This window comes from Benincasa hispida, chromosome 2 (assembly GCF_027475165.1).
Source record: "Benincasa hispida cultivar pf3 chromosome 2, pf3_genome.v1.1, whole genome shotgun sequence".
NCBI lineage: Eukaryota > Viridiplantae > Streptophyta > Magnoliopsida > Cucurbitales > Cucurbitaceae > Benincasa > Benincasa hispida.
The window spans coordinates 30,267,652-30,293,728 of NC_143479.1; the positions used below are offsets into that span (position 1 = coordinate 30,267,652).

The window sequence follows — 26,077 nt, forward strand, 5'->3', positions numbered from 1 at the left end:
ATGTAATATTTGAAAACATCCAGAGATAGGTTGTCTAAAACATATCGTTGAACTTTTGTTTAGTAAAACAATAATAGGACGTCGTATGCAATATTTTTTAGATCTAAGAAAAAAATGGAATAGAAGAAGAATAATTAGATTTAAAAGAATAGTCATGGAAAGAAAATAAATAAAAGAAAAAAAAAAAGAGTTAGAAAGAAAAGGGAAAATAAAACCCATACGAGTCTAGCAGGGAAAGTAGAGAGAAAATGAGAAAGACGAATAAGACGGCGAAAGAAGAGAGAAGGGGAATAAATGTGAAAGAGAGCATGAGAGAGAGAAACGATAAAATAATTGAGGGGGGAGAGAGTAATGAAAACACGGTTTCCCAAGTGAGAATGGTAGTGATAAAATGGTGGGTAATTAAACTCACCGTTTTCTATTTATCAGTGGTTATCAAAGTTGGGCACACGAAAGTGGTAGGTAGAGTATGTCGTCGAAATTACTTGTGTGAAGGTAGTCGTTGGAGTTAGTTGTTAGAGTTGTCATCGATGGTAGTTGGTGGAACTCAAAGTTCTTCGAAGTTCGTCATATGAACGTGAAAAACAGAGTTTTTTTTTTCTTTTTTTTGCCAAAGTGGTTGTTGGAATTGGTTGTTGGAGTGTTGTTGGAGGTGGTTGTCGGAGTTGGCCACCCGAAGGTGGTCATTGGAGTATGTCGCCGGAGTGTGGTAGAGGTAATCGCCAATGGAGACCGATGAGTGGAAGCATTAATAATCAACTTAACCCCAACGTTGTCAAATATTGAGTTGGTAAAAAACACCAACTCAACCCAACTCTCCTCAGTGCAGCTGTTTCTTTAGACATTAGGCTTTTTTTATTATTATTATATTTATAAGAGCCTCTTGGGATTTTGTGACCTCGTTTTCGGTTTCTCTTCACTCATGAATGACATTAGAGAATTAATTGTTTTCGGTTTAACCAGTAGGTGAAACTTGAAAGAACATCAAGTTTCACGACTTCATGGCAATCGCCGCAAAATGCAAATTTTCTTTATGATCCTTATAGGACTAATTCCATTAGTTTTGTTTTCTAAACAAACCGAAGGCGACGGCGAGTTTCTCGCTGCAGAGACATATGGACTTGAACTTTTCATCCTCTCATGCAAAACCAGATTAGTATTAGGGGTAAATCCTTCTTCTTCAAGTTTATAATTTTTCTGTTTCTGAATGTGATCAATCTCAATCCAACTGACCCACCAAACTTCTTGACAGTCTTGCTCTTCGTGAGAGTCCTAACTGATGCTACATCCTTCCATCTACCCCACGCATATTTGAGAGCATAATATATGGTACAACATTTCAAGGATCCAATTCAAAGGGATACCTAGCTGCCATTTCTGCATTCAATGTGCTTACATTCATATACTTTGTGGGCGCAAAGCCTTCCCTCTGCATTCTTCTAAAAAGCTTGAGCGACTCTTTTCGACTGTTGGATGCAAATTTATATTTAGCATACGCAGAGAGCAGAGCATTCCAAAAGAAAACATCCCTTTCAAGCATTTTATCAAACAGGTTTCAGGCATCTGGAAGCTTCCCAAATTTTGCATACAAATCAAGTAGCTGATTGTGGAGAAAGGGATCGGTGGCTTCTTAGAATCTTGTTTTATACGTTATTTCTGCACAAATGATTCATTTGTTTTTCTACTATATGGGCTGCAGAATCTCGTGTATGAAGATCACGAGCCAGATTCTATAGTTCCTCATTGTTGTTATTATTATTATTATAATACTTAATTTCAAGTTGGTACTTATAATTTTAATATATTTTTATGATTGTTGTATTATTTATAAAGTAAACCAATTGGTTCATATGAGCAACATTCATCTGTGGTAGGGTCCTAATAGAAAACAATTTCCTCATGAACTTAGTTTTTTTGGGTGCTGTTGTGTTCAATCCTGGTAACACTTTGATGGTTGGAGCATTATCTTCATTCGCTCAAGGTAAGTGTGTTATGTCAGAACTATATATATTTTTATATATTTATATGTATGTATTTATGATAATTTTGCAGGAAAAAAATGAAATGCTTTATATTAGCATTGTCTTTTGTAATCTTAATTAATTCATTCCGTTCGTTAATTTTCATGGTAATAATGTATGAATGACAATTATTTTGTTTTTTTTTTTTATATAAAAACTAGTTTTTAGTAACAATGTAATAAAATTTTAAAATTAAGTTTTATAACAAATCTAGTTCGCCTTTAAATTTCTATTTATCTCTTTTTAAATCCAACCTAGCCTACAAACATCCCTAATTCTTAATCCATCAATAAGTTTTTTTTTCCTTTTTTTTTTTTTTTTGGAAGAATGAAGAATGAAAAGAAAATAAGAAATTGGAGGGAAAAGAAGGAGAAAGAAGGAGGAAAGAAAAAAAAAATTGTCGAGAAGAAGGATTGATGCAACACATCAGTCTTAGAGCTCCTACATGAAAGAGTCAAATTTTTTTTATTGTGTGGAAATGAGTAAAAAAGAGAGAGAAAGAAGAAGAAAGAGATCTTATATATATCAAGTAAAGGAATGCATATTTCATTGGGGGCTTATAACATATATATTTAGGGTTTACAAAATAAGGAAAAAGAAAAGTTCTCATCGGTCTTGGTGTGGCGGATTTGTATAGGTAGCACGAACAAAGTCCATCTTCATATGGGGGTTTATAACACAATCCTTCATCTTCATCTCTTATTCTTCTTCAGCCATGGCTGCCACGGATTTGTATAGGTGACTGGATCTTGGTGCACAGCACAATGGAAGGGAGCAAACCACACAACAGGAAGGCAAATAGCGGCTTACCTTGGTGACCCACGGTCGACGATCAGAAGGTTGATGAACGAGGACGAACAACTGATTCCAATGGATGAATGATTGATGAATGAGGACAAATGGCGCGCAGCATACTGGCAAACGGTGGCTGACGGCGATGGTCGAATCTAATGAGCGAATGGTGGATTGGTGAACCGTGACGGCGACGGTTGGCCGAATCCAAGGGTGAATGTCGACAGCGGAGGGTGTGAGATTTTCGGAAGGAGGAAAGAGAGGGAGGAAAAAGAAAGGGGAAGTGGAAGAGTCAATAATTTTTCTTTTATAAAAAGAAACATTAATTGGCGTGAAACCCTAAACTTGTGTATAGAGGAGATAAAATCACAATTATATTTATTTGTGTGGAACCAAGGGCTAAATTGTAAATAGTCATTGACATTAGTAGGAAAACAAAATCCAATACGCCTTTTTGTAAAAAAAAAAAAAAAAAAAAAAAAAAAAAAAAAAAAATTGTTCAAGACATTAATGTAATATAGTCCCTATTTTAAGGTCTTTTATGTCGAAACTCCTATATGTAAATATAACAAAATGTTATTGTCTATCCGTGTTTATTGGTGTCTATCATTGATAGACAATGACAGTTTGTTATATTTAAAAATATTTTCAACAGTTTTTCTATTTAAAACAAAAAAAAAAAATTTCAAATTTGAAAAAAAAAAATATTTTTATTTCTCACATCTTATACTTTGTATTGAAATTTAGTTTCAACACATTTTATTAGCATAGACTTTATTTCCTCTTGTAATTCAATTTTTTTTTTTTCTAATCATTTAAGGGTGTTTGACTAACCAATATGAGTTGAATAGAGTTGGTAAAAATTATCAACTCAATCTTTTCCCACTAACTTTAAATCTTGATAGAGTTGGATTTGTTATTTTAACCAATCCATTCCAACTCAACCAAACTTTTCGTCCCCTCCAACGTGTTCAATGACTCCACTCGAGGTCACTGCTAGTGACAACTGTTAGCACATGTAGGGACCAACTTTGCATGGCCTCCACCAAAAGCTACCTTCGATGACAATCACCTCTAACGACCAACATTGACATTCCCAAGTAGCCAATTCCGACGAAAATCACCTCTAATGATCAACTTCGACAACTACCAAATCTATTAGCCAATCCCAACGATCAGCTCTAATGACCAACTCAACTCTGCATCCCAAATATAGACTTTGGTTTAGAAAATCTATACAAACTTAGCTCAACCTTGTATCTCAAATACAGACAACTATTACCAACAATGATAATTATTAACGACTCAACTCAACCGTACTCTACATGCTTTATAATTCTTTTGTCATTCTTATGTGGCTATTTGAGCTTAGTTATTCATCCGATTTTGTGACTACTCCAATTTAATACCGGAATTGATAAAGCCAGTTGAAGATTGGTTTTCTTCAATATATTAAACATCGGTCACTGGCCAGCTCGACTATTCAAAGTGTCTTGTAAAATTTGAATCTCCGACCTTAAGAGAATAAGCTATCAATTAAGGTTAAACTAGGCTCATTCGTCTCCTTTTTTAACTTTAAATATCTGCCAAGTCAATTTTCTAGAATAAAACAAGAAATAAACAAATGAATCAAAATGACTTTTGAATGTGCGATCACTTATTGGTTTCAGTTCACGTTTGCCAAAAGATTGTTTCAAGTAAATTAAAATATGTATGTGCTATGATGGTTAAATCATACGAGATTCCCTTAAATTCTAGAATAGATTTTAATTGAGACCCTAAATTGTGAAAATTTTTATTTTTACTTTTGAACTTTAAATAATTCCGTACAAAAATTACCTTTGAAGTTTCTATATTAGTTATAACAAGACGAGTTAAATTAACTGAATCATATGTGACCTCATTGATAATATATACATAAGCAAGTGTATCCTTATAAACTCGGTCACAAAATAATATATCCGAGTTTTTACATGACAGTAGAGTTAAATTAGTTAATCCTTTCACTTCCAACTACCATATCCTACATCCTCAACTACGTGCAGTGCCTATCAAAATAAGATAACTTTATTTCTTGTTACATGCTATTGCTAATACATATAGTTGCTGTCCAAAAAAAGTGCTTTGTACCTAAAATGTGCAATGATCTTTTAGGACTTGTCTAGCAAGATCAAGAGCTCCACTCTCTTTATAAATCAGATGCAAATTGTAAGCTGCTTCTCTGCGTAGGTCACAATAGACTGATTTCTGATGCTTGATGTTTCGATTCTCACCAAAAAGTTCTGGAATGGGGCAATCCTTCTGGTACGTTGCAAGCACCTTTTCATAGTATGTAACAGCCAGTGTCACAAGTCCGATGTGATGATATGCTCGAGCTATGTTGTACAAGGCTTCCTACAGATAATTAACAGGGCAAACACATCACATCATGTTCACAAGATTGGTGGAAAAATCAGGTTCTAGATCAATCTGTTAGAGAAGTATTTTAGAAACAGAAATAGAACTTTTTATTGATAAGATGAAAAGAATCTAATACTCAAATTACAATGACACATAAGAACTAGATGCAGCTTAGAGAACGAGGATCAGTAAGTGGGATCAATCTGTTAGAAATTATAAACCCAGTTCGCCTAGGATAAACATATGTAGACCAAAACCAACCAGATTTCTTGCTAATGGCCAAATGAGCTAGCCACTTGGTGGCTGCAGCAAAGTCACAGCAACTGTCAATGCAAGTTATAGGCATTTGGTTAGTCCCTCCCTTCTACTTTTCCCCAAAACTATACTATCCGCTCGGTCTTCACGTCCATTTACCTGCCCACCTACCACCAAACAACTAACGACCCTTTCTTTGGGCTATCGCAACATCTAGCCCTCCTTCCATAGAAAATACAACATATCTTTTGCATCACAAACTTTTATAATCTGCTTGTTTTTTGATGCCCTTATATATTCTTTCATTTTTCTCACTCGGTTTCTTACTAAAAAGAAAAAAACTACTCATCAATAAATGTAGCTTAAGTGACAAAACATTTCATTTTCCTGGTTAGCTTGTCCATGTCAAACTTTTTTAACCACATAACATCATGACTCGTGCAATTAGAAAATAATAATAGAATACCTGGCTGTTATCGCAAAGCTTCAAATTTTTGTAGAGGAAGGCCAAGCCCTGCGCAACACACTGATGCTTATTTTGAAGACGGAATCCAAGAGCCAAGTTGATTAAGGACGATCCTGTTTAGGCCGAGGAAGAATATTGTGGCAAGCATAAAAGCAATGAGTATCTCTCAAATTAAGAGTTTATAAATGTAGTTCTAGTTAAGACATGAAGAACAAGAATCATACCAACACACAAGTTAATTAGGGGACTATCCGGCATGATTTTATAAGCTTCAAGATATTTCCTTGCAGCATCTTGATGATGGCTAATGTTGGTAAACTGATGCCCGGCAATGATATAGGGTGGGGCACAGTCTTTGTATTTGGCTTGCATGCTATTCAGAAGCTTGCAATGCCTTGAATCTCGATTCGTCAAACTAGAATACACGAAAGCCTCAAGATGTAATTTTTGGATAAGGAAAAAAAAAAACATATAAGCATAATGCTCCTATGGAAGTACTAATTTATTAGAGATGTGGAGTAAATAAGTCTTACTTTTTCCAAACTTGTGGGTCAAAACTCTCACCATAGGATAAAATGGTTTCCCTGATTTTAGTTTATTTGGGGTGGGGGGGAGATCCCTAACTTACTTAGGATCATAGATTTGAATCCTCACCTCGCATTTTTTATATTTATTCTAATAAAATGAAAAAAAAAATGGTTGAAAGTGCTGGAATGAACTAAATCAACTTTGACAGGAAATTGGGGTGGGGTGAAATTTGCGAGAAAGGGAATTCAAGGGCTGACTCTTGTGAAACCATTTTATCCTTTGGTGAGAATGATTCGAGGACTACTAATTTTAAGGTGCTATTTTCATATTGCTTACCAAACAAGTGCTGAAGATCTTAATAGAAACTTAGGCGTTCTTTTTGAGGACAACACACTGCCTCCTGATTGGGGAGGGGAATTATGAGAAAGTAGCTTTCATTGAGGGGATACAAGGTATCCTCCGTGCTCAGGAGGAGATCCCTATTATCTCCCTACAATTTTTTCTATCCTTTGTGTTTTGGAATAAAATATGTCTCAAATGCAGATAGATAATTTTTTTTTTAGGTACAACAAATACAAATAGATATTTGTTTCAAACCAACTAAAATATCACACACTCAAATACCTTGAAGCTACTTTATAATAGCAGTTCCAAGCAGAGATGCTGTAAGGGTACTGCTTAACAACGTGCTTTGCAAAGTTGAAACCATGCGTGGTGTCAGTTGAGCTGAATGCTAATTCTGTGAACATGAAGTAAACAATGAGAAAGAGACAAGGTACATGCCTCAAGTTCAAAAAACCAAACAATGTAATTCCCGAGGTATGATGAGAGAATATAATTCAAGGCCTTCAAGGAGAGAATTTAGTTGACCAACTCCTTTTGAAGCAAGCAACAGATCTAGCACCAAAGTGGAAAACAGAAAAGATAGATGTAACAAATGATACTACTTGCAAAAGTACTTACGAGCTCCAAGTAACTGGAGTTCTTCCTTCCTTTCTATGGATAATGAGTTCAAAGCCAACTTTAGAGTTAGACTTATAATCTCTAAAGCTTCAGAACATCTTCCCAAGGAAGCCAATGCCTTGCACAACTATGAAAATCACAAGGAAAGCATTAGGCGTTTGATTAAATGGGAGTCAAGTAATGAAACAAATGGGACTGCATAAAGATGGATACATGATTAATGTTTATTTGGCATGATGGAATGATAAAGAAAGAGGAGAGTACAAAGATTGAGAAAAACATAAGAGGTACTAACATCGACAATAAGATTATGATATTCTTCTTCCTTCAGAAGATTAGGCAGGGGGGATTCTCGGTGCATCCGTAGCTAAAGACATCACAGATGAAAGAAAAAGCACTCTTAGTTGAATTTTTGCTAGCATGTGCAAAGCTCATATGCAATAAAAATGAACAAACAACCAAAACATTTACCGCTGGCTCATCATCTAAATCATCATAGTTCACATCAACTCCCGCAGCCAGTGCTTTAGCCTTCTTTTCTTCCTTGATTCTTTCCCGCTTTTGAAGCAATCTCTTTGCTCTGGACGCTTTTGATCTAATTCAAGCACAAATAGAAGCCTTCATAAGGCTCCTTTAAAGCAAAGATGTTGAAATAGTATATAAAAAAAGAAACAGGATTTATGAAAAGACAAACAGCAGGAAGCAAAGGTTATGGAAACCCAAATCTTAACTGAATCGTTGCTTTTTGAAACCATAAATAGGATTTTTTTTTTTCTTTTTGGTTGATTTAAATAGGAGCTGTTATTTAGTCAGGACTGAATATTGAGAAAACTTTTAGGCTTATTACTTGATATATCTAGAACTAATGAAGTATTTCAGATGTGAAATTGGACATGCTAGTTTCAAAATACGAGTAGAAACCATTTTAACATTGCACAGGAATATGATCAATTAGATTTAATTTTCTTGACAAAATGGAGAAAGGGCAGGAACTAGAAGTCTAGAAACGGTGATCACAAAGGAAATAAAAGCTCAAGTCAACGATCAGCACCAAGACCTACTTTTAACCAACAGATGAAGAGCCTGACAATACTAACCACAGTGTAGTAATATTAATATTACTATGTAATAGTGTTAAAAATTATATTCCTACAACATAGTGTCAAGACCGTGCCAAGACCTTTCAGTACTTACAAATCTGATTTAGGAGCTACAGGTCTGAATCCACGAAATAGGTTACCAGATTCACGTCCATCAAGTACTTTGACTCTTTCCAGCAAAACCCTCTTTGGAAGCTTCTTCTTGTTCACTTTAATCTAGAACCCAGACAAAGTTCTTGTTAAAGAAATGACATGGGATCTAGAATTGAAATTTTCAAAAGGAATAAATAAATTGAAAAGATAAATTGAAGAAATTTGAGAGATAAGAATCTAAAGATTTTGTAATGGTTACAGATAACAGATATCTTAAATTCTTAAATAATAGCCATAACTGCAAACATACTAATAAGGAAAATTGCTCATTGAGGTGGGCATATCCAAGAAACAAAAATCGACAATGAAACAAGTCCATAGACCTTCGCTATCAATTGCTTTTCTAATGTATTCTGAATCTGACAAAGGGCAAGAACAAGGATCAAAGTCAAAATAATAAAGGACATTCAAATCTTTAGCCTCGGTCCAGGAAGCATGGGCATCGATACGTCCAGACATGTGTTGGACACGGTTGGATATGGCTCGACACTGCTAAACAAACCTTTGGAAATATTTAACTCACAAAGTAAGAGAAATGAAATAGAGTTGTTCTTATAGACACTAATTCTTATATATGGATCATCCCTGAAGTACTAGGATAACATCTTCTCTCTCTATTCATAGCCAACTAAATCCTTCTATATCTTCCTCCTCTATTCACAGCCAACTAAATCTTAAGTTCTCAAATAGTCTCAACAGGCCTTAATTTTATATGTTATTAGTGAAACACAATTTATTTTTATGTTAAACTTACATGTTTGTCTATAAAGTATCGATATATCAATTCATACACATATTCTATATATTTTTAAAAATTTTGAAGAAAAGATGTCTCCAACATGTTTTTTGAGAAATTGACATGTTCTCGAATCCATGACATGCCTGTGTTTGTGCCCTGGCGTCTCGGTGAATTAATGCAAATTCACATCTCACATTTCTTTCTATAAGAAGAAAGTTTTGCATGGATAATCACAAATCACCGATTGACACAAAAGTTTAAGCTGATGGGTTATGGTAAATTTAATTATCAACACTTTTGCATTCCTCCACTTGGCTTGAAAGTTTGTAGAAGATCTAACAAGTGGAAATCAATATTAACTGGGGAGGAAATGATATTCCAGGAGTTCAAACATAGGACCTCTTACTCTAATACCATATCAAATCACCGATTGACCAAAAAACATAAGTTAATGGGTTATGGTAAATTTAATTCTATTAACATTATGACAAATAATGTAACGCTAAGGGATAACCAATAAAATTCAATCTCTTCCCACCCCGAAACAACTCTTTTCCCCATGAATCTTTATTTTCTTCGATCATTCTCAACGACTTTTAATGAAAAATTTTGAGTTAGAAGTCTCTTGTATTGTATGTCTAATGGCAATCCTAAAAGTTCAGAGCCAATAATTGATTTCTAAAGCCAAGTGATATTGCAGATGAACATGAAAAAACACTTGAACTACCAAAAAAAACTAATTTTGAGTTCAATAATATGCTAGGAGGGGGATTCGAACTTTAAACACTTGAACTTTTATGTCAATTGAGCTATACCCCTAAATTACAAAAACAAATTCAAATCATCATGCAGGGTAATTATGTTACATATCGCCTCTTCTTGGCCATGTATTTTTAACATCTTCCAATACAATACAACTCATGATTAGCCCAATCAACAAAAGCTAAGAGATTGATGGAAATTTATTGGTTCAGAAAATGTGTCCTTAGGACATGAGAAAGGACCTAGAGCTTAGAGATCCAAGTAGACAAGAGAATGAATATAGGCAAATAGGTGAACATCAATATTACCCCTATGTATTCATATTTTCAAAGCCTAGACTAAAAATTTGTTATAACTAGGAAAGAGTTAAGGACCACAGTAAAGAAAAAGGTTTTCAGCCACGTAATTTTAATTACCTTTTCTTGAAGAGTCTCAATATATAAGGACTCTCGGACCAAAGGAAAGATCACCTCAACGAAGCTCTCAAGCATTCCTCTAGTTTTGTATATGTGGCAAAGCTTCAGTTTTACTTTCTCATTGAACCACCAAGGTTTTAATTTGCTGGAAGATGAGCTAGTTGGATCTGCATAAAGTCAGAAGTACCCAAAGACATTTAATAAGCATTGTGAGAAATACCTGCTAGCTCCATCCATCTTTTAACTTGCTAGTGAATCAGTGATAAAGCACATGGTAGTTGTTTAATGAACACATACTTGAATCTTTTGGAGGAGATAGTAATGAAATGGCTTCTTCATCTCTAGCTTCCTCAAGGAGGAGGGAGGCCAAAGTTAATCGAGCATTAATGTTATCTTCAAGATGTTGAAGCACTGCAAAGGAACATTTGTCAAGTACTTACAAACTCACTTAAGATTTGGTACCAATTTCCATAAATTTTGAGTTTTTCTTGGAGTTAAAACTCTCTTTGGCGAGAAATATGGATTATTTTCTCTTTGGCCATCCCTTATAAAGCAACAAAAAGTAAAAATAGATAAATAGATAGAGGGAAAAGAAAAAGGAAGAAACTACAAAGAGAGAGAGGGAAAAGAAAAAGGAAGAAACTACAAAGAGAGAGAGGTAAAAGTTCTTCTACGGGCCAATGTCGTCAAATCTTCCATGTCGAATGTTTGGCTGGAAAGAAATTTTTCATAATTTTAACATGCAACAGATTGGTGGGAGGTGCTTGATTTAGCAAAGTTTCATGCCTCTTCTCGAGTTTTTATTGATAGGAGCTGAAGGTTTTCCAATTATAAATCAGTCAATTATAATTAACACAAGTCAGGAGATTTTGTAAGGTTTGGTTCAAGGTTCTTTGAGATATAACTTCACGTTTTATTTGGTTCAATTCTAGACTTTAATGGTAACATTCGACGTGTAAAGTTTATTTTTTGTTTCAAAAAAACAAGAAAAGAAAAATAAAAAGACAAGTGAATTCAGTAAAGTGCATCTTCCTCTTTATAAGTAACCGAGAATTGCATGGATAAAAGAAAAAATTACAGATAGAGATATGATTTTGATATCAACCATGAGATGATGTTGGACTAAAAACAAACAAACTTTAGCTGCCATTAATCAAATCATCCTGAGAACTTTGCCTCACCTTTATAAAAGAAAACAATTGCCTGTGCTCTTTCATTGGTTGATAAGTAACACTGGGCAATTTTTAGGTATAAAATCCCCTGTTACAAAAGTTAGGCCTTGTTAATCAGGGTGAAGTACAAAAGAAAACTCAAGGAGTAATGTTCAAATGAATCTTAGTACCCTAACCCTTCTAAAGATTAAAAAATATGACTAGATAAAATTAGTTGAATTAAGCAATTGAAGCTGGAAAATTACAGGTTCAATCCTCAATTTTATCATTTTTTTTTTAAAAAAAAAGCAAAATCAAGAGAAGGAAACAAGAATCACTGGTTGTATATTGATGATAAGTAATAAATATTTAGTTTAGTTGTAAGAAATGTGATGTAGAAACATGGAAAAGTGAGTATGAAAATTAGGTTGAGCCGATTATGCAGTTGGAAAGGAAAGATTAAGGCTGAAAAAAATAATTGATCGAAGAAAATGCAGCATACATAATAAGAACAACAATAATTTGAGAATTTCTTATCACATAGCCTAAGACATGCATGCAAAGAGGATGTAGCAATCATAATCTTACCAAAAGATCTAATAGAATATCTAACACTACGCTAAAAATGCAAGCAGTTCAACTTGAAAGTCAAGCCTCACCCGTCGCTTCCAACACCACACTTAAAGAAAAACTGAAAACCATAATCAGCTTACCATGTTTCCTCCAGCATTTACTTCTTCGAACATGAGATAATACTTCAATGCCAAGTTATAGTGCTTAAGACTCAGCAACGAGTCTGCAACTTCAATCATCAAATTTGAGTGATCATCGGCAGTTTCCCATCCCAAATTAGCAAAGAGGCACTAATGGTAATATAAATTGGTAAGTACAATATTTTTAAACTCAAGACAGACGCAGACATATTATCACTCCCACCCAAGAGATGATAGCATACACAGTGAGCTATAGAAATGATCATTTGACATAAATACCAAAACCTACCATAAAAGAAGAGGCCCCACCTACAATGGAACATGGCATACCTAAAATGTTGCATCTCCACACGTTACTTTATTGGCTGTAATTTCTAAGTGTACCATGAATCAGATATATAGAGAGAGAGAGATAGAGAGAGAGAGATAGAGAGAGAGAGGGGAGGGGGAGTAACAACATTTTCTCCACAACCAGAAATAAGTATAAATCTAAAAGCAAAATATCGGACAGCCTTTAACTGAATTATTTCAACTTCCCACCAATACAGAAGGCTAACTATGTCCCTAAGTTATTTATCTAATCTAAATCTGACCATCATTGGTATCCAAACATACATAAATCAAACATGCCACAAAAAACATCTTCTAATGAAGAAATTCTTGTTTGCTATACTTCTAAACAGTGTGTTAAGATGTTTTGTTTTGTGTTTGTGTTTTTTATATAAAAAAATAAAATAAAATAAATAAATAAAAGGTGTTATATGAAGACGAAGTGAAACTAAATATAGAAAACGAAAGTTTAACTTCGAATGAAAGGAAAATCATACTAAGTTGGCTAGCTATGGATAAATAAATACTAATAGCATTTCCTTATTGGTAGTTATGCATTGAAGACCACACTGACCTCTGCCTTCTCCATATTTCCAAGATGAGCGTGGCAGATTCCTTCTTTAGTTGTCAATTTTAAAGGTAGCTCACTTCCTGCACAGTACACCTCATCTGCATGCTCAATGCGCTCAAGAGCTTTCCTGAATTCTTTATTTCCCATGTATAAAGAAGCTAAAAGATCAACCACATCTAAATCAGCCTCAGTTGGATGCTCTTTGATGTAGTCCTCAAGAATGCAAATTGCACGTTCAAGATGACCACATTTTTGGTACAGCTAGCAAGGGAAAGCAGGACATAGTCGGGGGGAGGAATCAGATACAATTCCTCATCAAGAATAGTTGAAGCTTAGAAGTCAAAGATAATTGACTCATACTATGAAATAACGAAACAACAACACAAGTGGGCTTGTATTGTGATGAAATAAACAACAGACAACAGCAAAACACATCCTCAGACTTTATAAGTTCCAACAATAATAAGCTTCATTATTTCAAAACTTGTAAGAAGTAAATTTAACTAGGGAGTAGGAATTTTATATCAAGACTGCTTGGGGTTGTGTTTCATTAAAATTATAAACTGCAAGTCGTGGATTGAATAACATGGATAACATAATTAGTTCAAGTAAAAGTAATTTGGCAAGAAGTAAAACCTCTTGGATTGTGGCTAATAGAAGATTGGAACTACAAACTCTTGATTGCAGTGTTTTCTATAGATATATATTTGTAACTTGCAAAGCTTGGAAAATCCAACTTGAGAAGAGAAAAATAACTAATGTCATTCTAACCGGAGAAGATAAAATAGTTTAAGAAATTTTGATTGGCCAAATACAAACCATGCAGGAAAACAGTGGTAGTTTTTCAAACTAAGAAAAACGTGTATAAATTAATGCAGAATCATAAGTGTTCAAGGCTAAGGAAGTCAAACCCAATGGAAAATTAGGAGATAAAACATCAAACCTTGGCTCCTGTCATGAGTGCTTCAACATTTCCAAGGCATTGTTGATGAATCTGATCATATGTTTCAGCTGCTTTTTCACAATCTCCACGCTCAAGGTAGAGTGATGCACGATGAAATAATAAATCAATATCATCAGGCTCTGCTTTTATTGCTTTAGAAAGACAGTAGCTTGCTTGATCAATATCACCTCGATCACTGCACATGTTAAATATCTACAAGCTGTGAATCATATTTCTTTATTCCATACACTAAAACTAAAAGTAATGGTTCACAGGAACATGGACATGACCAGAATTCTTAAATTAGCCTATACTTCTTAGGTGTATGTCACATACAATATACACAAGATACATCCTTCAATTCTAATCAAGGATGAAGGATCTTTAAGATGCAATTGTTCAACGTCAATGTCCTGGCCTCAAACTTCTGTGTCTGTCATTTACTTCCTTACATCGATAATGTAAAGACGGAACACATAAATATATAAAGATGGTTTCTCAAGAACGTTCTAATGAACTTGGCCTATTTGATGCCAAGTTGAATATGAAATTATAAACAAAATGGATCTTAATTTTACAAAAGCATTATATCACCTTCTAAGAAATATACTCATAGATGGAAGAGGACCTCACATTGACCATGAAAATAGCAGTTTCCAGAGAGATGAATCTTTTGGCATTAAATGTGCAGCAAGCATGTAGAATCCCATGGCTTTTACATCATCACCAATTGCATTGTAAACAAGTCCAAGCGTATGGTACGAATCAGGTAAATCTGGGGCTTGCAGAACGACTTGACGCAATATAGATACAGCCTACAAACATAATGTTTCAAGGAGTAAATCCAATGACATGAAAAGAAAAAGGTTGTTTCGCTTGTTTTCTTTGTAGGCATTATGTTGTGAAGACTTAACAGTAACTATTCAAAGGGAAGAAGATCATCTCTAAGATTTTGTACCTTCTCATGCTGGCCTTGAGCATAACATAATGTTGCATCACCAAGCAACTTTGTAACATCACGATTAAGTTTTTTCTTTGATCCTTTTCGTCTACCTCTTTTTTTAGGCTACAAGGACACAGAAAAGCTTGCAACTTAGAATAGATAATAGATTACAGAAAATATAGAAAACCAATAGAAGGCCCAATATAGTGCAGAATATTGATAATGTGGCAGAGTGAAGAGGATGACAAAATGACTTTTTTCAACAGCCCAAAGCTTCCTATGCTTAATTAAAATAACATTAGTATGGATGTTACCTCCTTTAACTTCCTCCTGGATCCATAATTCATAGCTTCCAAAATTTCATCAAAGCTTGCACCAGGAATATCTTCTACCCTGCCCCTCTTTGCAGCTCTCTCACTGTTTTTACAGGGACAAAGAAAGGAAATTATATGAATTTCATACCATGATATCTTATATTATCCCATTGAAGTAAGTTAGAATCACGAAGAATGCAACTGGAACAATTAAGAAGGTTAAGTTTGAGCTAATATAAAAAAACAAAAAATAAATAAATAATCCAACCAGAATTGAATCTTTCTCCAAGATGCATGCAAAATACACTACTGTTTGTTGATATGCAGGGTTCTTAGTCCGTAAACAATATAACATTTTTTTTTATAAACTAGCTAAAAGGTGCTCACTTAACGACCCAAAACTCAAGTGTAGTTGGAAATCAGTTAATTAATATTCAGTGGCAGTTGGCACTATGAGTTTGTTAGTACGAAGCTAGGCATGAGCATAGGTTTTGTTTTAGCTCATGCATTTGGATGAATGAAAAACTACCTTTCTAATACCAAAATGCACCACTCTAAATTTGAAATTTTCAAAATTGATATAACTAGCATGAATTAATAAACCATAATACAATAGAGAAACCAAAATAAATTCTGCAGACACTGCATTTCAACATTCCATCATCTTATCACCAATTTCACAGTAACTTAAATGATTGTTATAAACTTTGCAGATGCCAGGTAGGACCATGGTTTCTATATTTTTCAATAAAACCTTTGCAGGTAGATGCCATACTTCCAGTATTTTTCCAGTAAATACTGTCAATAGAAGGCAACTTTCCTCCACCCCCGAAAAAGGGTGAGAGAAAAATAAGAATAAAAAGGGAGTAAAAGAACAGATAGTATAGAATAAAATTTACCTCTGACCATTTGCAAGAGCTTTTCTCTTTTTCTCAGCAAGAGCTTCATATTCAAGGCGCTCAAATTTTTTATATGGTTGAATGCTAAAATCTGTCCCTTCAACAAAATCAAATGGATTTTCTCCAGCCTTAAATTTGAATATGTAACCATCTTCTTCTTCAATATCATCCTCTCCTTCATCCTCCACTTCTTCCTCTCCTTCTTCCTCTTCCTCCTCCTCCTCCTCTCTATCCTCCACTCCTGTTTCTACAACCTCTTTTCCCGCTCCTAAAACGCTCATATTGCCACCAGGAACCTCTTCATTGTCAGAAACTGTATTCCCTTCCTTTTCCATTCAAATGCATGACACTGGAAACTCTTGAAAGAAAATTTTCTGAGCAAGAAACATCAACAAATTTAGTAACATAAATGGAATGAATGATTCAATAGCATTAAGAAACCACATGTATAACAATGTGGCATCTAACAGTCAAAAGAAGCACTTGAAATTTCCAGAGGTAAACCTCTCAAGCAATTCTCTAAAAAAGAATTAAGGAAAAATAGTTTCAGCAAACAATTGGCACTCAGTGCCTGGAGTTCTTAAACTTCCCTAACCCCAAAATTTCTTAGGAACCAATAATACAAGCCAAATATGTATAAGTAACCACCATTGAAAAGAAGACACTCGAGGACATGGTTACGTATATATCTCTTTCGTACACACACAACCCACTGAGCGTGCACCTCGGTCATACACCCGTCCCCACTAGGTACATATCACTTCATATATACCAACCCTAGCACATCACTTTTTTGCTCTAGGGCCCTTGGACATGAACTACCTTCGTGCCGTCAAATACTGTGGAAAGGAAAAGAGATCGCATCCTAATTCATAGTTTTATGTAACAATCACATATGCACGAGTCCCACATGAAATCTTGTAACTAATATCATGCTAAACAGTCTTGACAAACATGCATAATGTCATAATAATGAATCAAACCTAGTACATCATTTTCATGGACTAGATCTCTTGAAAACATGTGCTTAGTAAATCATTCATAAATTTTCATAGTAAATCACATGACATACGTTCATAGTTTCATGATAAATCGCATATAAACATGTACATCAACATATATCTTATTTTTGCCTAACACTTAAGGCAATTCCAGTAGCAAAGCTACTTACCTTAAAAACAATCCCAAATATATATACCCAAGCAAATCAATCTCCACTTGTACCTTTAAGAAAGCTTGAATCAACTATTGTACGTGAACCAAAATTATGTCCAATTTTTAGGTAAAATTCTCGATCACAAATTTATCCCAAATAGCTCCAAACAAAGGTCCCAATCTATGCAAAATTCAATACTAAGGATTAGAAATCCAATTTCCAACAAGCAATATAATTCCCATTAGTTTCAAGGTCTTACTTCTTACCAAAAACTTGCCAAATGCTCTTGAATCTTGCTGCACAATGCGCTAACCATCTCCAAAGCTCGAATCTAAGGTCAAAATACTATGATTAAGCATTAACTCAATGTCAAACTTATCGAGTGCTCAAAGCTAACCAAGAACCCAAAGAAAGCTCACCAATAACTTGCCAACCGATCAAAATCCCTGCTGGACAGCATGTTGAACCCCCTTTCAAGACTTCAAACCTAACACTCAAAACCCAAAACTCACCAAAATCTTACCCAAAAACCAACTCCGGCGAACTCACGGCGGCCGCGCTCGGCAACGATGGCGACTGGCAGTGGATGGCGGTGGACGGACGGCTGGCTGACGTCCGCGGCTGGCGCAGGTAAACGGCGCGCGACACGACGGCAACGATCAACGGCTGGTCGTCGGCTGAGTTGAGACGGTGGTCTGAGCACAATGGCGGCGTGGGAACGGCGGCGGCGGCGGCTGGTAACCCCGAAGAAGAAGAAGAAAACGAAGGGGGGAGTATGAGTAGATTATTTTAGATTAGGTTATAATACTACGTGCAAATTATTTTCGTTTAAAAATGAAATAGTAAATACAGTAATAAATAATAAAAAACAATGAAGGTAAAATAGTAAAAATTATAGTAAATATAGTAGCAACTAATTGAGGACTACAAAAATAATGAATGTTTGTTCCTAGTAGATCGATTTTCGATAATATTTATTGTGTTAGGGGTTTGTGGAGTTATAAGGAGGGCAGAGGGAAGTCGCGTTGTGTGTTGAAGGTAGACCTTCAGAAGGTGTACGATTCGGTCAATTGAGATTTTATGTTTGGTGTGTTGCTGGCTATAGATATGCCCCTTCAGTTTGTTAGTTGGGTGAGGGCTTGTGTTACTTTGCCTACGTTCTTTACGATGATTAATGATTCCCTTGAGGGGGTTTTTTCTGGTAGGAAGGGGTTAAGACAGGAGAATCTGTTGTCTCTTTTTTTATTTGTGATGGTGATGGAGGTCTTATTCAGGTTGTTGAATAAACCTCTTGTGTGGTTTAGGTTCCATGATCGGTATGAGTGTGTGGGCCTGACTCATTTGCTTTTTGTAGACGATTTGATGATTTTCTGTGTAGCTGAGAGAGATTCTTTGGAGCTTGTGAGGCAGGTCCTGGCGGAGTTTGCAGGGTTGTCTGGGTTAGTTGCAAATGTTGGGAAGAGTTCCATATTTGTTGCAGGTGTGGAGTTTGGTGAGGCGGAGGAGCTTGTTGCGTTTATGAGATTCTTTCTTGGTTCACTATCTATTAGGTATCTGGGGTTATCTTTATTGACTGGTCAGTTGAGGGTTGTGGATTGTGTGCCTCTGATACAGAGGATCACAGCTCGTATTAGAAGCTGGGCGACGCGGTCCCTCTCTTTTGCTGGGAGGTTGCAGCTTGTTAGGTCAGTTTTACAGTCCTTTCAGGTATTTTGGTGTAGCATCTTCGTGTTGTCTGTGTATGTAACTCATGAGGTTGATCGTCTTTTACGTAGTTATTTATTAAAGAGCAGTGCGGTGAGTCGGGGTGGTGCACGGGTGGGGTGGATGAGGTGTGCTTGCCATTGGGAGAGAGGGGTTGGGTGTGAAACATATGGCTTCATGGAACCAAGTTGCTATTATGAAGCTGCTTTGGCTTCTTTTAATTAAATCAGAATCATTATGGATGGCGTGGGTGGAGGCGTATGTTTTGCGTGGGCGGTCTTTGTGGGCTATTCGGAGTGAGGTTGGGAGATCTTGGTGCTTCAAGGTTATCTTGCGTTGTAGAGATAGATTCAAGCATCTGGTTCGTTTGATGGTTGGCAATGGACGGTCTTGTTTTGTTTGGTGGGATCCTTGGTTGCCGGGGGGTGCGATTATGGATTCATATGGGTCTACGGTGGTTTATGATGCAAGGAGTAGTTTAAAGGTGCGGTTGTCGGAGTTCATGGATGGTGAGGGAGGTTGGAGGTGGCCTATAGTGTCTTGGGAGTTGCTTGAGATCTGAGGTCTTATTTAGGCAATGGAGCCTAGGGTGAGGGGGAGGATTATTAGGTTTGAGTGTCGGGTGCTAGTGGTCAGTTTTCTATCGATAGTGCGTGGGAGAGTTTGCGTCCTCGTCGTCCTAGGGTGTCTTGGGCTGGTATTTTGTGGGCGCGGGGGGGGGGGGGGGGGGGGCGCGGGGTATTTCGCGTCATTCCTTCTGTGCGTGGTTAGCTGTGAGGGACAGGTTAGGTACACGGGATTGGTTGAGGAGCTGAGGTGTGTTGTCAAAGGGGGGTGTCTTCTATGTGGGGGAGGTGTGGAGTCGCGGGATCATTTTTTTTTGGAGTGTGGGTTTGGGAGAGAGGTGTGGTCTGGTGTGTTGCGTCAGTTGGGTTCGTCGCATCAGGTGGCAGGTTGGGATGTCGAGTTGAGTTGGTTGTTCCAAGTGGGGTCAGGTAAGGGGGTGCTTGTAAGTTGTTCCGTGTATTCTAGTGTGCTTCCATCTACTACATCTGACAGGAGCGTAATCGAGGGTTGCATGGAGGTCGACCGAGGTCGGTGTCTGCTCTGTTTCACCTTATGGTCTCTACGGTTCGTGCTCGAGCTGCTTGCTGGCGGGTTGATCTTCTTGGTCTTATCTAGTGTGTTTACGGATGTTTTTCTTCTTTTTGAACTTGCCATTGCTCTTTGTTTTGTTGTTGTCCCTAGTTGTAGGGTTTTGGTTTCTTTTCTCTGGCTTTCTCCTTGGTGGTTTGGGGTATTTGCGTTTATGTTTTGGTTATGTTCGGGTATTATCTTGTTGGCTTTGTTTTGGTATTGTTTCCCTGTCTTTGCTTGCGTTTTGTTGCTTTGATGTCTTGATTTTGGGTTGTGGGATCCTCTTATTGTTGTATAATAATATCGCCTATTTTTAAAATTAAAAAAAAAAAAAAAAAAAACTTAAGATAGTTATTGCCCCAAACACCTTGTAAATCTCCAAATTATCTTCCAACTTTCCAAAATCTATTTTAATCCTAAAATTCAAATCTTCCAAAATTAAAATTGAACCAATTAAAATAATTCAATTATCTAAACACTAACCTAAAAAATTCTAAAATTAAAGGAAATAAAATTTAATAATTTTAAAAAAAATTATTTTGAATTTAGCTAGAATGGAGATGTTATATTCTTCCACCTTAAAAAACTTTCGTCCTCACAAGTTCTAATTCTTGAAGAGCTCTGGATGTTGTAGTTTCCTCGAAGCGATGATTTTGCCATAAAATTTTCACTAGAGTTATCTCCCTGTTGTGCAAAGTCTTCACCTCCTTTACAAGTATTTGGGTAGGTTTCTCCTCATAACTAAGTTCTCATTCAACTATAATGAGTCATAGCAAACACGAAAGCAATGAGTATCTCGAATTAAGAGTTTATAATTGTAGTTCTATTTAAGACATGAAGAACAAGAACCATATCAACACACATAGTTAATTAGGGGACTATCCAGCATGATTTTATAAGCTTCAAGATATTTCCTCGCAGCATCTTGATGATGGCTAATGATGGTAAACTTATGCCCAACAATGATATAAGATGGTGCACAATCTTTGTATTTGGCTTGCATGTTATTCAAAAGCTTGCAATGCCTTGAATCTCGATTCATCAAACTAGAATACATGAAAGCCTCAAGATGTAGTAATTTGTGGATAAGGAAGGGAAAAAAAAACACATAAATATAACGCTCCTATGGAACTACTAATTTATTAGAAGGAAAAGATGTAGACTAAATTGTTGGATCCATATGGCAACTTTAGAAGTGGTGATTAGGGTTTGATTAAATTTTTTTCTAAAGTGTGCTCAATTTAATCTAATTAGATAATTCTTTTAATCAAATTAACAAAACCCTAATTGAGTTATGTAATAATATACTCAATCAATCTCAACCAACAAAATCATACAATTAAAATTAAATGCAAAATAATTAGTAAAGAGTTAGAGAAGAAGACACCGTAATTTTCATAGTGGTTCAGTCAAACTCGACCTACATCCACTTTTCCAAGCGCCTCATAGGATTTTGATTGAAAAAACTCCTTTGACTCTTTCCACAGATGAGAACCGCTACCTTGCTCCTTTACGGGTTCAAGACCAAACCTAATTCTTTCCACAGGTTAGGATCAAATCGCTACAATATTTTTTTAAACTTTAGATCACACAAAAAAAAAAAAAAACTCTATAAAAAGAATGGGTATATAAGTTTGAGCTCAAATGCTTTAATCCTCACAATACGATAGAAATTTCCTCAAGAATAAAATGAAAAAAAAGAAAATCAGGAGCTTGTAGAGAAAGCAACAATGGTGGTCATTGTGCTAATTCTAAAGATTGTAAAATACGAAAAGTTAAAATAATTTTGAAGAAGATGAATTATAAAAAGAGAGAAAAGTAGAGCAGAAAGTGGATTTTAATTTGAACCATAGATTGATCAAAAAGTGAAAGGAAAGATGAAGATAAAAAGTTGAGAAGTAAAAAGAAATAAGAAAATATAAATATTTTTGGAATTTTTATATATATATATATATATATATATATATATATATATATATATATAAATAAAGTACCTTCAAAGGTAACTTTTTATTTTTTATTTTTTATTTTAAATACGAATGACCGTTGGGTCACTTATCCATTTTCTTTTTTCTTTTTAAATAACAAAATCAATTTCTCTTAAATAATTATAAAATCATTTTTTTAAAAGGAAAACCAAAATCCATCTCATACAATATTAAGGCCCATGTGTTACTCACCCTATAGTTCAAGTGGTACTATCTAATTGGTTCGATTTGATAATTAATTCACTACATCACTATTTCGGATATTTTTTATTACACTTCTTTTTACTATATCTTTTTCATATGAATTCCGATTTGAGTGATTTCAGAATCGTTATTTCGAGTTCTACGCTATGGATTATTCAAAATAATAAAATTATTAGTAAATAAAATTAGGCTTGTTATCATCAAAACATTAATTAATTAATTAATTTGAGATTAAGGGCCGAAAAAGATAACAATCTCTATTTTTTATGGTGACAAACCATAGAAGAAAAATAACTTGAAATGCACATAATCATAACAAAACATGTGCTCAATAAGTAATTTCAATTTCAAATATACATATCACCACAAAGATCATGCTTGAAATTCATTCGAAATAATTAACTTCTCCCCTTGAATTAATTCTCTCCCTAGAAAATATATTCAAAAGATACAATTATGCAATACATTCATAAAATATTTTTCTTATACTTCTCCCCTTTTGGAATCATAGAAAAGAATAATAAGCATATAATAGCTCTCTAAAGATATGAATATTTCCCCCCTCCCTAAAGATATTATAATAAGCATATAATAAACATATAATTGATGATTAGAGCTCATAGATTCATGAGTAATATTACCATTTTGCACATGTTCTCTAATAAAATGAGGTCTAATATCAATATGCTTAGTCTTAGAACGATGTATAGGATTTTTAGTCAAATTAATAACATTAATATTATCACAAAATATGGGTACATTATCAAACTTTAATCCAAAATCACAAAGAGTTTATTTCATCCAAAGAATTTGCGCACAACAACTAGCAACCACAATATATTTCACTTTGGTAGTGGATAAAGCAATCAAATTTTGCTTTTTACTAAACCAAGATACTGAGGAACTACCGAGAAATTGGTAAGTCTTACTAATACTCTCATGATCAAGTAAACTACCAACAAAATCCGTGTCGGAATATCCTACCAAATTAAATTCAACATTTCTAGGATACCACAAGCTTACATCAATAGTTCCAAGCAAATATTTATATATTCTTTTAACGGCATGCAAATGTGATTCCTTAAGACAAAATTGAAATCTAGCATATAAACATACACTAAACACGATATCGGGTCTAATAGAGTTCAAATAAAGTAAAGAACCGACCATACCTCAATAAGTCTTTATGTCCACACATTTACCTTTTTCATTTTTGTCAAGCTTGGTGGTGGTGCTCATAGGAGCTTTTGCAAATTTACCTTCATTGAATTTGAACCTCTTGAAAAAATCTCGTGTACTTTTCTTGACTTATGAAGATGTCATCCTTGAGTTGTTTGATTTGGAGTCCAAGGAAGAAACTAAGTTCTCCTATCATACTCATCTCAAACTTACTATGCATACACTTAGAGAATTCTTCACACAAAGATGGTTAGTAGAACCAAATATAATATCATCCATATATATTTGCACTATAATCATATCATTATCATTAACCTTAATAAAGAGAGTAGTATCAATTTTTTCTATTTAAAACCATTTAAAGTAAAAAGTTGCTAAGGCTATCATACTAGCATGTCCTAGTTGTTGGATTTTATGTCCTAAAACTCGTAGTTTGTAAATTAATAAACATATTCTGTTTTGTTTTTCGATAAAATTGTTATTGAAATTGTAATCTTGAATCCAATAAACAAAGGTCCTGGGCTATTTAATGTAGTTTGAACTTTATGTAGTGACATAAAGGTGGATCAAGTTCAAATATATAGCCAAAATGGTCTATATTATATGAATAAGGTTGGGTGCCTTATTCTGGGGACACTATGGATGCGGCCTACTTTGTAGTTAGTACAAACGATGTGATCCTGAATCGTTCATATAGAGATATGTGAGTAGGGGCATCCTATGCAATGAGTTTGCATAAGACTGAACCATGAAATAGTCACTTTTTACGTTCTAAATGCCGTTTTATGTATAAAACTGACTATTTCGTTAATTGATGACCTAGGTAACTTAATCTTAATCCTGAGCTACTTTGAACTCCTGTTCACTCGAAATTATCCTTAGATCTGCATAGGCGAGGGCAGCTTATTATCGTTGGCCCATAAGCTTCCTATTTCAGGGGTAAGATCAGGTGGATAGCTGGGAACATAGGGTGCAAGACGGAATTCACTCTTACCCGTTATAGGGATAGTCGATAGGTTGTTCCTTTAGTACTGAATCCAGGTCTTAAACAAGGGGCCCCACCCTCTCCTTAGCCCGAAAAGGGTTCGGTTAATAGGTTGGACTTAAAACCAATTGTTCATTAGAGGATCAGTGGAACTTAAGGAATAAGAAGTAGTCTCAAGGGTAAAACGGTTTTTATGACCCAGCCGAGATTACGAACAACCTGTGAAGGATTAGCTTACTAATCATGGTTATATCATATAGACACACATATATCTATAGTGAGGGGAGTGCAACTACGGAACTATAGTGGAATGACCAGTGAGTTAACGAATGTTGATTAGCTCCATCTAAAGAGTTTAGCCAGCTAATCTCAAATCGTTGGAGCTTATGATCTATAAGTCCATTAGGTTTCCCTACTAGTTCATATGGAATAAACTTAGAACAATATGATAGAATGATTCGAATTGTTCGAATTAGGTGAAAAGAGAGAAACCGACAAGTATATGTGATATGGTGGTCGGGTTTTTCAGTTTAGAGATACAACTTTAATATTTAAATGTGATTTAAATCTCAAGAATATGAATACGTTCATATTTGGAAGCTCGAAAATAATGGAAATGGTCATAGATGTAAAAAGTCAAAGAGTTGACTTGTGACTTTGAAAAGTCAAACTTTGACCAACCTTATATTCAAATGTGATTTGAATTTCGAGAAAATGAATGCGTATTCATGCTCGGGAGGTCAAAATTAGTCAATACGGAAAAAATCATAAAAAGTCAAAATGTTGACTTTTAGGTCAAAGTTTGACTTTGACAAAATGACTATTTTTCCTTTTGACTAAAGTTAGTGGGAAAATCCAAACATTTGTTGGATAATTCCACTAACAAAATAGTGGGTTAGATGTTGGCTTATAGTGGAGACATTAAGCCCACTTAGATAGTGGATTTTAGGTGTTGGGTTTTTATGAATTGATTTCATGCAATTTTTGCATGGCTCTTTGGGCTTTGAATTTTGATTAAAAACTTTTGCCATTTTTTCAAAATTGTTTTCTAAATTTGGCTGGAAAAATCACTATTTTTTTGGTGAAAAAAAAAGAAAACCCATACCCAACCCAAAATCTATCTTTTATTTCCAACTCTTTCTCTCTCTCGGGTTCTTCATACATCGGGTCTCACAATCTGATTCTGACACCAGAGGATAGTAGTTCAGCTCTAGTGGTGGTCCGGGAGAGTTCAGGTCGAGATTCAACAAGGAAAAACGGTTTTC

The 26,077-nt window shown here is 35.1% G+C and overlaps 2 protein-coding genes and 1 long non-coding RNA gene across 8 annotated transcripts; 2 read left to right on the forward strand and 1 right to left on the reverse strand.

Annotated features, from left to right (window-relative positions):
• Positions 1–269: 269 nt before the first annotated feature.
• On the forward strand, positions 270–3,318 carry LOC120071652 (uncharacterized). Its single transcript, XR_005480306.2, has 3 exons — positions 270–1,165; positions 1,253–1,981; positions 2,735–3,318. It is a non-coding gene; the product is annotated as an uncharacterized LOC120071652 (long non-coding RNA).
• A 1,369-nt stretch (positions 3,319–4,687) lies between these two features.
• LOC120071237 (tetratricopeptide repeat (TPR)-containing protein) lies at positions 4,688–18,663 on the reverse strand. Of its 6 annotated transcripts, none has more exons than XM_039023385.2 (21): positions 18,035–18,584; positions 17,882–17,946; positions 17,684–17,795; positions 16,460–16,833; positions 15,561–15,663; positions 15,262–15,369; positions 14,937–15,118; positions 14,304–14,499; positions 13,364–13,621; positions 12,460–12,609; positions 11,777–11,855; positions 10,893–11,006; positions 10,596–10,762; positions 8,620–8,741; positions 7,897–8,020; positions 7,721–7,792; positions 7,426–7,552; positions 7,087–7,201; positions 6,159–6,349; positions 5,935–6,047; positions 4,688–5,207 (listed from the first exon to the last, which is right to left on the reverse strand). In XM_039023385.2, the coding sequence occupies exons 4-21, from the start codon at positions 16,792–16,794 to the stop codon at positions 4,944–4,946; spliced, it is 2,820 nt and encodes a 939-aa protein (XP_038879313.1). In that variant the 5' UTR covers positions 16,795–16,833; positions 17,684–17,795; positions 17,882–17,946; positions 18,035–18,584; the 3' UTR covers positions 4,688–4,943. The 6 variants fall into 6 exon arrangements, with proteins under 6 accessions (XP_038879313.1, XP_038879314.1, XP_038879316.1 ...); XM_039023386.2 differs by having other exon boundaries at positions 17,631–17,795; XM_039023388.2 differs by having other exon boundaries at positions 17,875–17,946; positions 18,035–18,392.
• Positions 18,185–19,544, forward strand: LOC150037807 (uncharacterized). Its single transcript, XM_090311032.1, has 3 exons — positions 18,185–18,245; positions 18,721–18,826; positions 18,920–19,544. Exons 1-3 carry the CDS (start codon positions 18,185–18,187, stop codon positions 19,542–19,544), a joined length of 792 nt encoding a protein of 263 aa, XP_090167158.1.
• Positions 19,545–26,077: the final 6,533 nt, after the last annotated feature.

Excerpts from the sequence above, each read along its gene's own strand:
- LOC120071237 (XM_039023387.2), bottom strand. The coding sequence starts at position 16,794 with ATGGAAAAGGAAGGGAATACAGTTTCTGACAATGAAGAGGTTCCTGGT. Across the intron at positions 11,007-11,776 it reads AATTGTTTTCTTTTATAAAG|TGCTTCAACATCTTGAAGAT; the intron begins GTGAGGCAAAGT and ends GTTCCTTTGCAG. Across the intron at positions 8,742-10,595 it reads TTGAGACTCTTCAAGAAAAG|ATTAAAGTGAACAAGAAGAA; the intron begins GTAATTAAAATT and ends TCTGGGTTCTAG.
- LOC150037807 (XM_090311032.1), top strand. The coding sequence starts at position 18,185 with ATGGCGACTGGCAGTGGATGGCGGTGGACGGACGGCTGGCTGACGTCC. Across the intron at positions 18,246-18,720 it reads GACGTCCGCGGCTGGCGCAG|ATATGCCCCTTCAGTTTGTT; the intron begins GTAAACGGCGCG and ends TGCTGGCTATAG. Across the intron at positions 18,827-18,919 it reads GTTTTTTCTGGTAGGAAGGG|GTTCCATGATCGGTATGAGT; the intron begins GTTAAGACAGGA and ends TGTGTGGTTTAG.